We start from the raw sequence: 14,053 nt of genomic DNA on the forward strand, positions 1-14,053 counted from the left end.
AGTATTTTAATCATTGTCAAATTTCCTTTGTTTATCTTCTCTTTTCCTTTTCATTATGCACAAACAATATTAAGTAACAAAACAATGGAGATCTTAAAACTAAGTAATCAGCTTCAGACTAAAACCTTTATTGTACAAAAAATACTTTGATGTAACTTGCACCAGTTTTTTCATGCTATTTTCAATTCTGGATGAAAAAGCCAAATAATCTTACACTTATTAACAATGCCATTTGAAACTATTATTAAGATTATTTAACATTCTTTTTCTTTTTTCTATACTTATTGATAAACATTATAGTGTTGTTAATTTTTAATCAACACTGTACAAATACCACTACAGTCCTCCATTATGACCACAATTGAGCCCAAAATTTCTATTGCTGAGTGAACCAGTTGTTAAATGAGCTTTTTTACAACCTTTCTGGTCATAGTTAGGTTGTTAGGTGAATCACTGCAGTTGTTAATAACATTATTGTTAGTACACAGTTGTTAGACTATTAGGTGACTCATTGCAGAAGTTAATAACACAGTGTGGGAAGAAATATTCATCTGGTTCAGTTCCAAGCCAGGAGAAAAACACTGGAAATACGGAGTCTGATTGGAAAGATGGTTTAATGATGAAGCAGAACCACATGGGTTCTGGGCAGCTGACAAAATGGAATGGGGGGTTTCTATAGCTTCTTTGAGCTTTGTATTTGAGCTTCCTGTTCCTGTGCAAGAATATGTATTCTATTGGCTGTTGCCAGATTCCCATGGGGCCATGTAGGGGTCATAGCTGGGTCTATAGGCAAAGTACAAATCCTAGGTGATTGTCTGAGCTAAGTTTGGTTGAAGTTTGGACTGCTTGAGATAATGCAATGAAGGACTTGTGTTCTGAAAGCATGTTGGGCAATTCCTATTGTGTCTTAATGACTTTCATCCTGTTTTGGCTCTTGGGTGAGGGAATTTGCTTATGAATAGAGCTATCTAGATACTTGTCTTCTTTCAATAAGCTCTTTATCTCTTAAATGCTGACATCTGATGTGGGCCATTAATGAAACTGGGAGCTGCTTTCCGCCTCTAAAAAAACTTGTTTCTCCATTTGTCCCTTTGGGAAATATAACAATCTGCCTTTTTTTAATATTCCTGAAAATATTTCACTCTTCTAGGAGGGTGGGTCCTGACTTTCTACAACACTTATTAAGTTGTTAAATGAATCTGGCTTCCCTTTGACTTTGCTTGTCAGAAAGTTACAACAGGTGATCACATGACCCCAAGACATTGCAACCATTATAAATATAAGTCAGTTACCAAAGTCTGAATTCTGATCACATGACCATAGGGGTGCTGCAATGGTTATGAGAAAAACATCAGAAATAGGTATTTAGAAATCTACTCATTTTTAAAAACGTTTATGCAAAATGCTATTTATTTGTCATTTGTAATTATACCTATTGTATGTAGCATTGCCTTATTTCTTTTCATGGTAAGCAAAATACTTTCAGAGATTAAAAAGAAAATAAATCGGAATAAATAAAAGGAAAAGAAAGACCACAAAACCAAAAGAACTTTAACTACATCAGCACTATTCACTGTATTTTCTATACAATTTTGTTCTTGTAATTTATCCTATCTATCTATTTATAGATGTTCATAGTCTGTAAGGTATTCATTATTTTGTGGAAAAGGAATCTCATCCAACCCACAATTTTTTCTGTCTTTTCTTTTCTATTAACCACATAATAATAGAATGCATAAAGGCTAAATATTTTATATTTAATTTACACAAGATAGAGGTTATTCTGAAAAATAATTTATTTTAATTTATTTAATTTATTTTAATTGTTATATTTCCCAAAGGGACAAATGGAGAAACAAGTTTCATTAATGGCCCACATCAGATGTCAGATGTCAGTCTGTTTGGAATGATACAATTCCTGCATAACATACCTGTATTTTATTGTATATATGGTACAGAGTTCAATATTTTTTCTGGTATTCAAGAGTTAATATGGCTTTAGAGAGGAAAATTTTCTGAAATTGTGTAGTAATGTGCATTTTCTCTCTAACATTAGACCTCTGAAGTCCTAGAAGCACTTAATTTGAGATAATGCACTTAGTTAAATTTTAATCCTCCTTGGAATGCATGGTCGATGTCGCGTCAAGGAGCGCCTCGCCTCGCTTGCCCTCTCATGACCATGGGGATGCTGCAATGTTAAGTGTGAAAAATGGTCATAAGTCACTTTATTCAGTGCCCTTGAACTTTGAATTGTCACTAAATGAACTGTTGTAAATCAAGGATTACCTATACAAAAATACAAAAAGCTTCTTTGTCTGCTGGTAAACAAAGCTGTTTAGCTGCCCTAAATACCAGTCATTAGATTAGAAATGGGGGAATACACACTGAAGATCAGTGAGTCACAGACGTTATGAAAACCTAAACCATTCTGTCTGAATATCTTCCTTTTCCTCAGCAGTACCCGCAACCCAGAGTTGTAAATCAGGCAGGTTGCCAGAGCACACTGAAGAATTAAAATAGTTAAAATACAAGGATAACTATAAGCAGCCAAGTTACTCTTGCTCATAAACCCTTTAGCAGAGAAGTCGTTTAAGCTCTTCAGAAAGTGGGTGGGCATATTTGGCCTTCAAAATTCAGAACTAAAGAGACAAATTAACAAATTAACATCTTGAATGATGGCTAATCCCATTCTGCCTTTGTTCAGACCTCGCTGCAGGAAATTTTTGCCTATGACTATCGCTATCTAAGTGCTGACATCTTCTGTGGGCTATTAAGGAAGTTGGGGACTGCTTTCTCCCTCTAAGAAAACATGTTTCTCCATATTCAGGGAACTATATTCTTCCTTTTTAATATTTCTCAAAATATTTCATTCTTCTAGGAGAGGGGTGGGTGCTAACTTTCTGCAATTGGTGCCATGTTACTATGCCATATTATCATGAGAGAAAACTAAAACAAATTGGAAGGATTATCAATGAGCAATCATGTATGTTGCCCACTCCGAAGCAATGCAAGAGACTCCTGTCCTAAAGGTGCTTTTTCAAGAGGCAACTGGACTTTCTGGAAACCAAGAAAGTCTAGTTGCCTCTTGAAAAAAAAGCACCTTTGGGACAACCATGACCTGCATGACTGAAGAATCCGCTGAGACAAGAGACTCCTGTGCTCAGTGAACTGACAAAGCCACAGTTTCCCACCCAGGAAAACCAATCATTAGATCCATTTGCACTACTTAAAGATACCAGCTGGTCTCACTCACCTCACAAGATATCTGTACTGTCCCCCTCAACCACAACCCAAACAACACACGAGCTGACTGTATTTCCCAGCAATTTATTCTTGCTACAGATATCAGCTCTGGCAACAAACCTACGATTGCCTGCCAAGTCCTCCTTATCTCTTCAGTGCTACTGCGGTCTGTTGCTGGAGCAACCCAGAGTTCAGAAGTAAACAGAAGTCCGACAAGCCAATTCCTGAGTCTCGCAATAAAGCAGCCGAAGTTTCCAAAAGTCAGTTTTTGTCCATCATGGAGCCCAAAGGCAGCTCCAACCACTTTTATACCCTGTGGGGTGTGGCTCTGTGACTCAGCACTCCCTTGGCCAGCCCCTTCCTTTCTTTTGCTGTGCACGCTTCACTCAGCATCGCTGCCTTGGATCTAGCTACGATTGATCCTCTTCAGCTGGCTCTTGGGGCGTTGCCAGGGGGAAGGAGGGGGAAGGGGAAAGAGGCCGTGTCAGCTCCTCCTCCTCCACCTGGCCTGCCTCTGGAATCTGGAGCGAGTCAGAGAGGAAGGTTCTGTAGAGGGAAGCCCTGTCAGCTCTCCCCCCTCATTCTCCGAGTCACTCTCTGCCAGGAAGCCCGGCTCGGGGCCCGCAGACACAACAATATCCTTAGGGAATCATCCAGATTTAAGGAAAAATCACATGCCCCCAGAAAGGCAGTTAAAAAAATCAACCAGAATGCCAAGCTTGCATTCTGTCTCTCAGCCATTTTTTCTATGGCTATGCCAACAATTCTGTAAATAGCTGTTCCAGCCGTGTTGGAAGTTTACTCCAAAAAGCTTAAAACAACCCTTTAACAATCTTTAGAAAGTCAACCCCCAGGAATAAAAATACCACAAAAAACTCGGGGGGGGGGACGGGACTCTGGAGAAGCTCAGCCTACAGACAGAAAGTCTGGCCCTAAGGCTTACAATGTAACAAGCTTAACCCAGAGGCAGTTTCTTATGGCAATTAAGGTAAGGATTAGGCTAGAAATACAGACATACCAGAATGTTTCCTTCCTGCCTCTCTTGCAGGATTAGCACTGAAAAGTGGGAAAAATTTTCTTCCAACAACCAGTTCTCCAAATGACTTAGAAAATTAACATCCGGTTCAGGAGAACCAGTGAGAACTGGTAGCAGCCCACCTCTGGCTGAACTCATGAACCAGGAGTTTGATACAACAGGACATTGCTTATTTTCTTATGTTCCTGCTATTTTTTTGTCAAATATTAATCCTGATGCACCATTTTCCTATACCTTCCACCCTTTGGAGTTTGGAATAACTATAAATATGCCAAAGAGATGGTGAGACTGCAACAGTGTGATTATGTTTTCAACAGATACACCAGTCCAAAAGTAAATCAGTTCTATATAATAGTGTGATGATGTTTTCAACATACACACCAGTCCACAAGCAAATCAGTTCTATAGCAAATCAGTTCTATAACATTTCTCCAGTTTATCATCTACCACTCAGCCTTACAATTTTTCAACATTCTTACAGTATCTTCTTTTTCATCACCTTTTTCTCTTAGACAATAACATTGGTCTAAACAGTTTACAATTTGATACAACAATGAAAATATTATTTCCAACAAACTATTTCACCACATTTAGTTTCTAATTCTAGTCTTTAATGTTATTTTCTGCTTTTGACTATAGTCTTTCCAACTATCTTTTTATTATCCTCAATTTTAGCAGGAATCATTCTCTTAGTTGGTTTTCCCCTTATTCACAGTCTTCTTCCTTCAACTTTCCATCAAACATCTTTCCCAATAACATGCCATTTGTTAGTGGAACATATTATTCAAACTGTTCCAAGCAGAGTCTACATTATTCTTATCTCTACTGTCCATTTGTCCAGTTGGGAATCATATTATTTTTTATAAAGAACTTACACTTTTTTCTTGCAGCCATTGTACTTTCACTTATTTTTTTCATTTTCCCACTTTATTTCCCCCCTCTCAACCACTGTTGTCAATAGCAAAACATAATATCCCATATATGTAGAACTTCATATCACTCTTGTATCCTTCCCTAGCCTGCCTTTCATTGAAAACAATATCAGACTCATGCTTTACAGACATATTCATTCTAATCCAGCTCAACCTATGAAATGATCAACTCTAGAAAACCTATATTAATAAATTTCTAAAAATATAATTAACAACTATGAAGTATCCCACTTATTTAAGCAGTAGGTTTGAATTTCGACTATGTTTCTTCTCTATATACTGCATTTTATTTTGATAAAAATAGGTATTGCTTTCCCCCCCCTAAACTGCAATATGAATCTTAACATTGCAATATATCTATTTTCTCATTTCCATTGCATTTTCCTCAAGAAAAAAAAATCTTGAAAACTAGTACTGAATTCCATTTTATTCATTAATTAAGAGTGAACATATTCTTTTTTACATATGCTGCAGGTTAAGTATATCTTCAGTCTGTCCCCTTGCCATTTGACCATAAGAATAGATTTAGGGTATTTATTTTAATGAGATTCATGTTTTTTCCTCTTTTAATGACATTCTCTGATTCAAATTTTTAAAATTTCTAACAGCAGCAATGCTAATTTTAGCGAAAATGGAATAATTTTTCACATCAACTGCAAAGCAATCACACTTAAACATTTATATGATAGCTTAAGGTAGCCAAAAATTCTAGTAGTATAGCAACATGAACACTTGTCTCTGATGGTGACATCAAGAACACTTGTCTCTGATGGTAAAACATCAAGAAAATCAAAACAATTACATACAACACAATTTTAAGCTAGACTTTGCAAAAACAAATAATATTTGAGGTGATTATCAGGGGAGAGGTGCTACTAGTTCTAATATGTATTATTATTTATTCATTACTCTAATTCAGATAATTGTTAATAAATTCAGCCCAACTGTCTCAAGAGAAATACTGTATGACAAGTTTCTACTTTTCTTTTAGCCTAATATATACAAACTCATCCAGATTAGTTTTAAATTGAGTTCGAGTTAAATCAGGTTTATTTTGGCTTCTGAATCATAAAATCATCCAAACTATTCTTTTTGTTGTTAGCAACATTGGTAATAAAATCCATTAGCAATAAATAGAATGATTAACAATTCAGAATCAAACTTTCATCAAGCTGTTCAATGTACAGACACATTTCTCCATCTCTAATTAGCATAAATAGTTAACTGTTTGCCTGTATAGCTTTATCTGTTCCTAATTTTAAATCACACTTATTTGAACCAATATTTAATCTGGTCAGTTGATTATCTGATTCTGCTCCTGCCAGCTATCTTAGTCAGTTGGAGTCGGCAAACCATCGGAAAGCATTTTCACTTGCATGGTGCCATGCACGTCCATCGGCCATCCTGTATAGCAAGTATAAAAAGATACAATTGACTGAAAGACTCTGTTCCTGAGGGTCAGTAGAGATGGAGACCATTGGTCACATAGTCCTTCTATGTTCCTTTTACACAGAGATGTGAAAAAAAAACCATATGCTTCCAATAATTGCTAAGTATCCTGGCTGTTCCGAGACTGCTTACCTCCAGTTGCTGCTTAAGGACAAACAGCCTGAAATTACAGTGCAGGTGGTTAGATTCTGCGCAGCAGCACTGGGGTTCATCAGAAACACGTGTCTAATCCAACATAGCTATTTTATACAATGAACATGGCAAACCCTTTGCACTGCTTATTCCTTTTCCCTTTAGCATTAAACTGACTGCAGCATTAAACTGATCCAGTTTATGGATTGTAATTTTAATATACTTAGACCATGTATAATTGACAGACTGGAGTTTTATCATAGATTTTATCTGATATTTATTATTTTATTCTGGAATTTTTAATTGCATATTTACTGAGTGTTTTTATTTGCTCTGGTCTCTGGTCTCTGATTGTAATAAACAGAATTGAATCATCTGGTTCAACTTCCTAAAACTCAAAATGACTACAGCCGAAGTCACATAAACCCTAAATATACCCCCAAGCCTTTCAACAATCTTCTGGTAGATGTATCGTCTGGGTATGGAAACACTTTGAGTCCCTGAAGAGCTACAATTGTTCCACAGTTTCTATTAACAGATTGAGAATTATATGGAGAGGGTTAACATAAAATCTTTCTGTTTGTTGCATTTGTCTCTATATTCATGTGTCTCTTTCCCCTCCCTCTCTCTCCCTCTCTCTCTTCCTATCCCCCCCTCCCTCCCTCCCTGTGTTTGTAATAATGGAGTAGAGCAGAGCAGAGAAGTAGTATATATAATTTTCATTTGGTAAATTGAACTGAATATTATTATTGTTATATAAGTATGGGACATAAATCATCTTAATAAATGAAGTATTTGAGGGGTCTTTGGTGGTCCTTGATATTCTCTGAGCTTGGTTGTTTTCTTGCAGACATTTCACTACCCGAACTAGGTAAACAACAGTCGTGCACTGCACACTGCATTGATTATATTAGTTTGGGTAATGAAACATGTGCAAGAAAACAACCACACTCAGAAAGCACCAAAGACCCTTCATTTCATTTGAGATAAAAATTTGTTAATATTAATTTGGTATAAAAACAATTTTGCTACTGAGAAAGAAGCAAATATTTTGAAAAAAGAGCTTTCAGGTACTAACTGGGATGGGTAGGGGTAGAACAGATATATTTGGATTTTTCAGGAAAAAGTAGAAAGAAAGAATGGCTAATGGTCCCATCCGGGAGTGGAGAATGCCACTATATCACTAGTATATAGAACATAATAATAATGTTGATAAGCAGAGCCTCTCCTGATGAATTAACAGTTGTTTATTATAAAGCAAATATATAATTCCGAACAATACCTTTCACCTCTTTGTCATTTTTGAACCATCTAATATCTGCAGCTGGCTTACTACCAGATGTTTTGCAAGTAAGTTCCATCCAATCTCCTTCCATAATTGGTGAAATAAATCCACTAATTTGAGGAGTCTCTGGAACACCTAACAAAAGACAAACAAATGAATTACAGTTTTGCTAATGGTTTGTTTAAGGTTTTTTTTCCAAACAGTGGGGAAAGTAAAATGAGAGTAATCATCAGAAAAATTGCTTTAGTAATAAAGTGTGTATTAACACAGTAGGGAATGAATAATAAATACATTAATTTATACATCAATTATAGGTTTATCACATAACTTAGTCTCCCAAATCAAATACGAAAGATGAACTTTGAAAATATATAGAAGTGAAAACTTAAACTTTCTTTTTAGTTTTGAACCAATTATTCAATTTCAGGATATAAGTGATTCATGCTGTGAAAACAACAAACATATTCATTAAAACATTTTTCTTCAGTAAAATAACTGTTTGAACACAAACTGTCAAGATAATGGACATGACATCTTTAACAATGAGAAAAGATCCATTGATTAAAAAGCAAATCATATTTATTCCAATTAATCAGTTAATATTAAACTGAATAATAAACTTCGGCATATCACTGAGTCTTTTCTTTAGACCACAGTGTGATTTTTGATTAAGCCACATGGTCATCACTTATATAATTTATCCTATGTAAATTATAAATTCATGGGAAATCAATTCACTATATTAAATTGAAATCAGAGTACAGTTGCAGGTCTGAACCTTTATGTATTATAGTAGACAGTGAAGTTCAGAAAGTAGATGAGGTGCTTGTCTTGGTGTAGGAAACAACACATCAACAGAGTCCAGCAATTTCATTTTTTTTCACTTTGTCAACAATTACAATTATAATAAAATTCACCCCTTGCCTTCTTCCAGTTGTGTTCTAGGCATCTCTTGATTGGTTCAACACCCTCAATTTTTCTGTAAAACACAGGAAGTGTTGGGAATGATGTCCTGGTCCATATTCCAGGCAGTGATTAAGAATTCAGTATGATTGTCTAGCAGAGCTTCAGATAGGAAAAAATACTCTTACTGACCTCTCCAAAATATTTCATATTATTGGATGGAACTCAGATGAGGAAGAAAAGAGGAATGGAATGCAAAGGGGAGTTGGAAAGTAAAATGGAGACTTTATTATTGATTTGTCCCTATAAATGAATCAGTCTATTTGTGGTTCATTTTTATACACTGTACTTTTCATAACTGCATTTATGCTATGTCACCATCAAATTGTAGTTTAAAAAGAAATCAACATCAAAATCTGTATTTAAATAAGTATTTAAAACATCACCACCACCACCATCATCATTTTAGCCATTGTCTATTCCCTGCAGGATGAAGGCCTCTTTTGCATGTTTCCAACCTAGATGATCCTGAACTTCCTTTTGCCAAATGGGCCCATAATACTTGCTGGTGTCATTGTTTCATTTTGTTTTAGGCCTTGTTTATGAATGCTTTTTATCAAGCGGGATACATTCTATGACTGCCTTGGTCCACTTGCCATCAGTTCTTTTTGCTATGTATTCAGCCCATTTCCATTTCAATTCTTCTACTCTCTTGATGATATTGTATACTTTGTTTGTTCTCTAATCCATGTGCACATCTTTCTATCTTGTCTTATAATGCCGAGCATGTATCTTTCCATGGCTTTTTGTGCTACTCATAGCTTTTGTATCTATTGTGGAGTTAGTGTCCATGTTTCACTGGTATATGTTAGAGCAGGTAGCACACACTGATTGAAAAGTTTTCTTTTCAGGCATGGGGGAGGCTGTTCTTGAAAATTATGCTTAGCTTGCCAAATGTCTGCCAACCACATTTAACATGGCATTCAATTTCCTTTATTGTATCACCTTCCATTGACATCCGTTGGCCAAGGTATATGTAGTGATCTTATTATATTTGGTTCATATATATATAAATATATATATATATATATATATATATATATATATATATATATATATATATATATATATATATATATATATAGGTCTTTGGTTGTTCGGGTTTTCTCCGTGTAAAATTGGAAGTGTCTTGGCGGCGTTTCGAAGTCTCATTCGTCATCTTCAGGCTTCAACCGTGCTTCTGGGAGCAATGTGTGATCGCAGCTGTTTCTTCCTTTTAACTGCTAGTGGGGTTTGAACTGATTGGGTGGGAGCTTGGCTGTGCTCTGATTGGATGGGGTTTTCTGTGCTCTGATTGGCTGGGGTGTGTCCTGTGTTGGTGGGGGCTTGGTTGTGCTCAGTCTAATCTGTGCTGCAGGGGGATTTGAGCTGGTGAGCTGCACTGCTGCTGTTTGGCTTCGTGTTCGTGGTCGTGCTACATCTTCGTAGTGGGTGTCAGTCTGCTGCATGTATGGATTGGAGGGGTTTGAAGTGGCTAATGTTGCAGCTGCGGTCTGGCTTCTGGTCCTTGGTCGTGCTTCCTGATCAGTGTGGGTTTGGGTGTGCTTTCTGGGTGGATGTGGTGGTGACATCCTGTGTGGACCTCGTGAGTGTGGGTCTGGTGTCATTCCTCGTGTTAGGGACACGTTTGTCAATAAGGGCAGGTTTCCAAATGGCTGGTAGGCGGGAGGTATCATCTCGTTTGTTCATGCTGTGTGGGCGTTTTTCTATCTCGATGGCTTCTCTGATTATTCTGTTGTTAAAGTGTTCAGTTTTGGCGATAGTTCTGGTCTTTTTAAAGTCAATATCGTGTCCTGTGACTTTAAAGTGTTGGACCAGGGAAGAAGTTGGTTCCTCTTTTTTGAATGAGTTCTTGTGTTCTTCAATCGTGCACTTATTCTTCTGTTGGTTTGTCCAATGTATGTGGTGGGGCAGGCGGTGCATGGGATTTCATATACTCCTTGATTTTCTAACTCAATTTTGTCTTTGGGGTTTCTTAGGATGGTGGATATTTTTGGTTTGTGCAGAATGCTGTCTTGATGTTATGTTTGTGGAGGATCTTGCTGATTCTGTCTGTGGTGCCTTTTATATATGGGAGGAGGGCTGTGCCATTTTCTTGCTCTCTGTCTTGGGTTTTAGTGGGGGTTCTTTTGGATTAGTTTGGTAATCTTATTTCTCTGGAATCCATTGGATGTTAGTACGTTTGTGAGAGTGTGTAGTTCGGTTTTAGGTGTTGTTCGTCAGCTAAGCATTTTGTTCTAGAGATGAGTGTCTTGGCTACGGAGTTGATCTGTGCTGGGTGGTGGTGTGAGAGTGCATGCAGATAGCGGTTTGTGTGTGTTTTCTTCTGGTAGATGGTGTGTCCTAGGGAGCCATTGGGTTTCTTGTAGACTAAGACATCTAGGAAGGAAGTTGGTTGTTAACTTCTGTTTCCATGGTGAACTGTATTTTGGGGTGTAGGCTATTGAGGTGTGTGAGGAAGTTTTCAAGTTTTCTTTCCCGTGTGGCCAGATTATGAAGGTGTCATCTACGTATCTGAGCCAGAGTTTGGGTTTGTGATCAGATTTTTCTAGTGCTTGGGTTTCAAAGTGTTCCATGTAGAGGTTGGCAATGACAGGTGAGAGGGTGATCCCATGGGTGCGCCTTCTATTTGTTTGTATTTTGTCCGTTATAGATGAAGTATGTGTTGGATAGGCAGTGGTTGGTCAGATCTAGTATGTGCTTGGGGGTTATATTTGTTTTGGATAGCTGTCAAGGCTTCTTTGATTGGCACTTGGGTGAAGAGGATATGACATCAAAGCTCACGAGTAGGTCGCTGGGCTGTAAGTTTTGTTTCTTTATGATCTCTATGAACTGGAATGAGTTTTTACGTGTGAGGCGATGGATTCTGCATAGGGCTGTAGTTGTTTGGCGAGAAATTTGGCTAGGTTTTGTAGAGGTGAGCCTATGGAGCTGACTATGGGTCTGAGTGGGGGTTCCTTCTTTGTGTATCTTGGGAGGCCGTAGAGCTTAGGGCATCTGGATGATTTCTCTCTGGGAATGATTCTTTGTTGGATTTCTTCGCTGATGGGGAGGCTTTTATTTTGGATCTAGTGGTTTTCTAGGTAGGTGGTGGGGTCTGTTTTAGGGGCTTGTATGCAGGGTCTTGGAGTAGGTTGGTTAATTTGGTTTGGTAGTCAGATGTGTTCATAACCACCGTGGCGTTGCCCTTGTCTGCTGGTAGGATTATTATGCTGGTATCTTTTTCAGGTTAAGTAGTGCTGTCTGTTCCTCTTTGGGTAAGTTGCTTTTGGGTGGCTTGCTGCTGCAGAGGATGTTGGTGATTTGAGTCTGATTTTGTTAGCGTCATCGGGGTTGATTTTGGTCAGGCTGGTTTCAACTCCGCATATAATGGTCTCAGTGGGGATGTATTTTGGGAGTGACTGCAAAGTTGAATCCTTTGGAAAGGACATCGGTTTCAGCTTTGGTGAGGATCCTATCTGAGATGTTATGCACTGTTTGTTTCATGTGTTGCTGTGAGGGTGGAGGGTTTGTTTCTGGCGTTCTTGTAGTCTTGAGTTTGTTGGTGTGCGTGTCTGTCTTGAGGGTGGTCTGTGTTTGGCTCTCCAGGCGGCAAGTTGTTTGGATTTGTCCCAAAGTGCAGGGTGCATCTTGTTGCTGAGTTTGAGGTGAAGTGTGAGGAGATCTTTGTTGATTTGATCTAGGAGGAATCTTTTGTGTGAAGTTCATTTCTGATTAAGGCCAATTCTGTTCTTTTTAGGATGCGTTTGGTGGCTGCAGAGTTGGAGTGGAATTTCAATTGGAAGCATTTGGGGATTAAATTTTCATCATGCAGTTTCGTAGGAATGCGAGGTCACATAAAATGGAAGCTCTTTGGACTTCTAGTTTTCATAGGTCCTGGTCAGATGGTGGATTTCCTCCCGTGAGGTGCAATATTTGTTTTCTGAGGTTTTCACGGGTGTTTGTATATAGGTCTTTGGTTGTTCGGGTTTTCTCCCGTGTAAAATTGGAAGTGTCTTGGCGACGTTTCGACGAAGTCTCATTCGTCATCTTCAGGCTTCAGCTTCGTGCTTCTGGGAGCAATGTGTGATCGCAGCTGTTTCTTCCTTTTAACTGCTAGTGGGGGTTTGAACTGATTGGGTGGGAGCTTGGCTGTGCTCTGATTGGATGGGGGGTTTTCTGTGCTCTGATTGGCTGGGGGTGTGTCCTGTGTTGGTGGGGGCTTGGTTGTGCTCAGTCTAATCTCGCCAAACAACTACAGCCCTATGCAGAATCCATCGCCTCACACGTAAAAAACTCATTCCAGTTCATAGAGATCATAAAGAAACAAAACTTACAGCCCAGCGACCTACTCGTGAGCTTTGATGTCATATCCCTCTTCACCCAAGTGCCAATCAAAGAAGCCTTGACAGCTATCCAAAACAAATATAACCCCCCCAAGCACATACTAGATCTGACCAACCACTGCCTATCCAACACATACTTCATCTATAACGGACAAAAATACAAACAAATAGAAGGCGCACCCATGGGATCACCCCTCTCACCTGTCATTGCCAACCTCTACATGGAACACTTTGAAACCCAAGCACTAGAAAAATCTGATCACAAACCCAAACTCTGGCTCAGATACGTAGATGACACCTTCATAATCTGGCCACACGGAAAGAAAAACTTGAAAACTTCCTCACACACCTCAATAGCCTACACCCCAAAATACAGTTCACCATGGAAGCGGAAGTTAACAACCAACTTCCTTCCTAGATGTCTTAGTCTACAAGAAACCCAATGGCTCCTAGGACACCATCTACCAGAAAACACACAAACCGCTATCTGCATGCACTCTCACACCACCACCAGCACAGATCAACTCCGTAGCCAAGACACTCATCTCTAGAACAAAATGCTTAGCTGACGAACAACACCTAAAACCGAACTACACACTCTCACAAGCGTACTAACATCCAATGGATTCAGAGAAATAAGATTACCAAACTAATCCAAAGAACCCCCACTAAAACCCAAGACAGAGAG

The 14,053-nt window shown here is 38.4% G+C and overlaps 1 protein-coding gene across 3 annotated transcripts in view; it reads right to left on the reverse strand.

Moving 5' to 3' along the window:
* Positions 1-14,053, reverse strand: part of CADM2 (cell adhesion molecule 2) — a 431,434-nt gene that overhangs the window by 107,856 nt on the left and 309,525 nt on the right. For all 3 annotated transcript variants that reach the window (XM_058185211.1, XM_058185212.1, XM_058185210.1), the window contains one exon: positions 8,075-8,212. In XM_058185211.1, the coding sequence (XP_058041194.1) occupies positions 8,075-8,212 (138 nt within the window). The remainder of the gene's footprint in view (positions 1-8,074; positions 8,213-14,053) is intronic.

This window comes from Ahaetulla prasina, chromosome 5 (assembly GCF_028640845.1).
Source record: "Ahaetulla prasina isolate Xishuangbanna chromosome 5, ASM2864084v1, whole genome shotgun sequence".
In the NCBI taxonomy this organism is placed as follows: domain Eukaryota; kingdom Metazoa; phylum Chordata; class Lepidosauria; order Squamata; family Colubridae; genus Ahaetulla; species Ahaetulla prasina.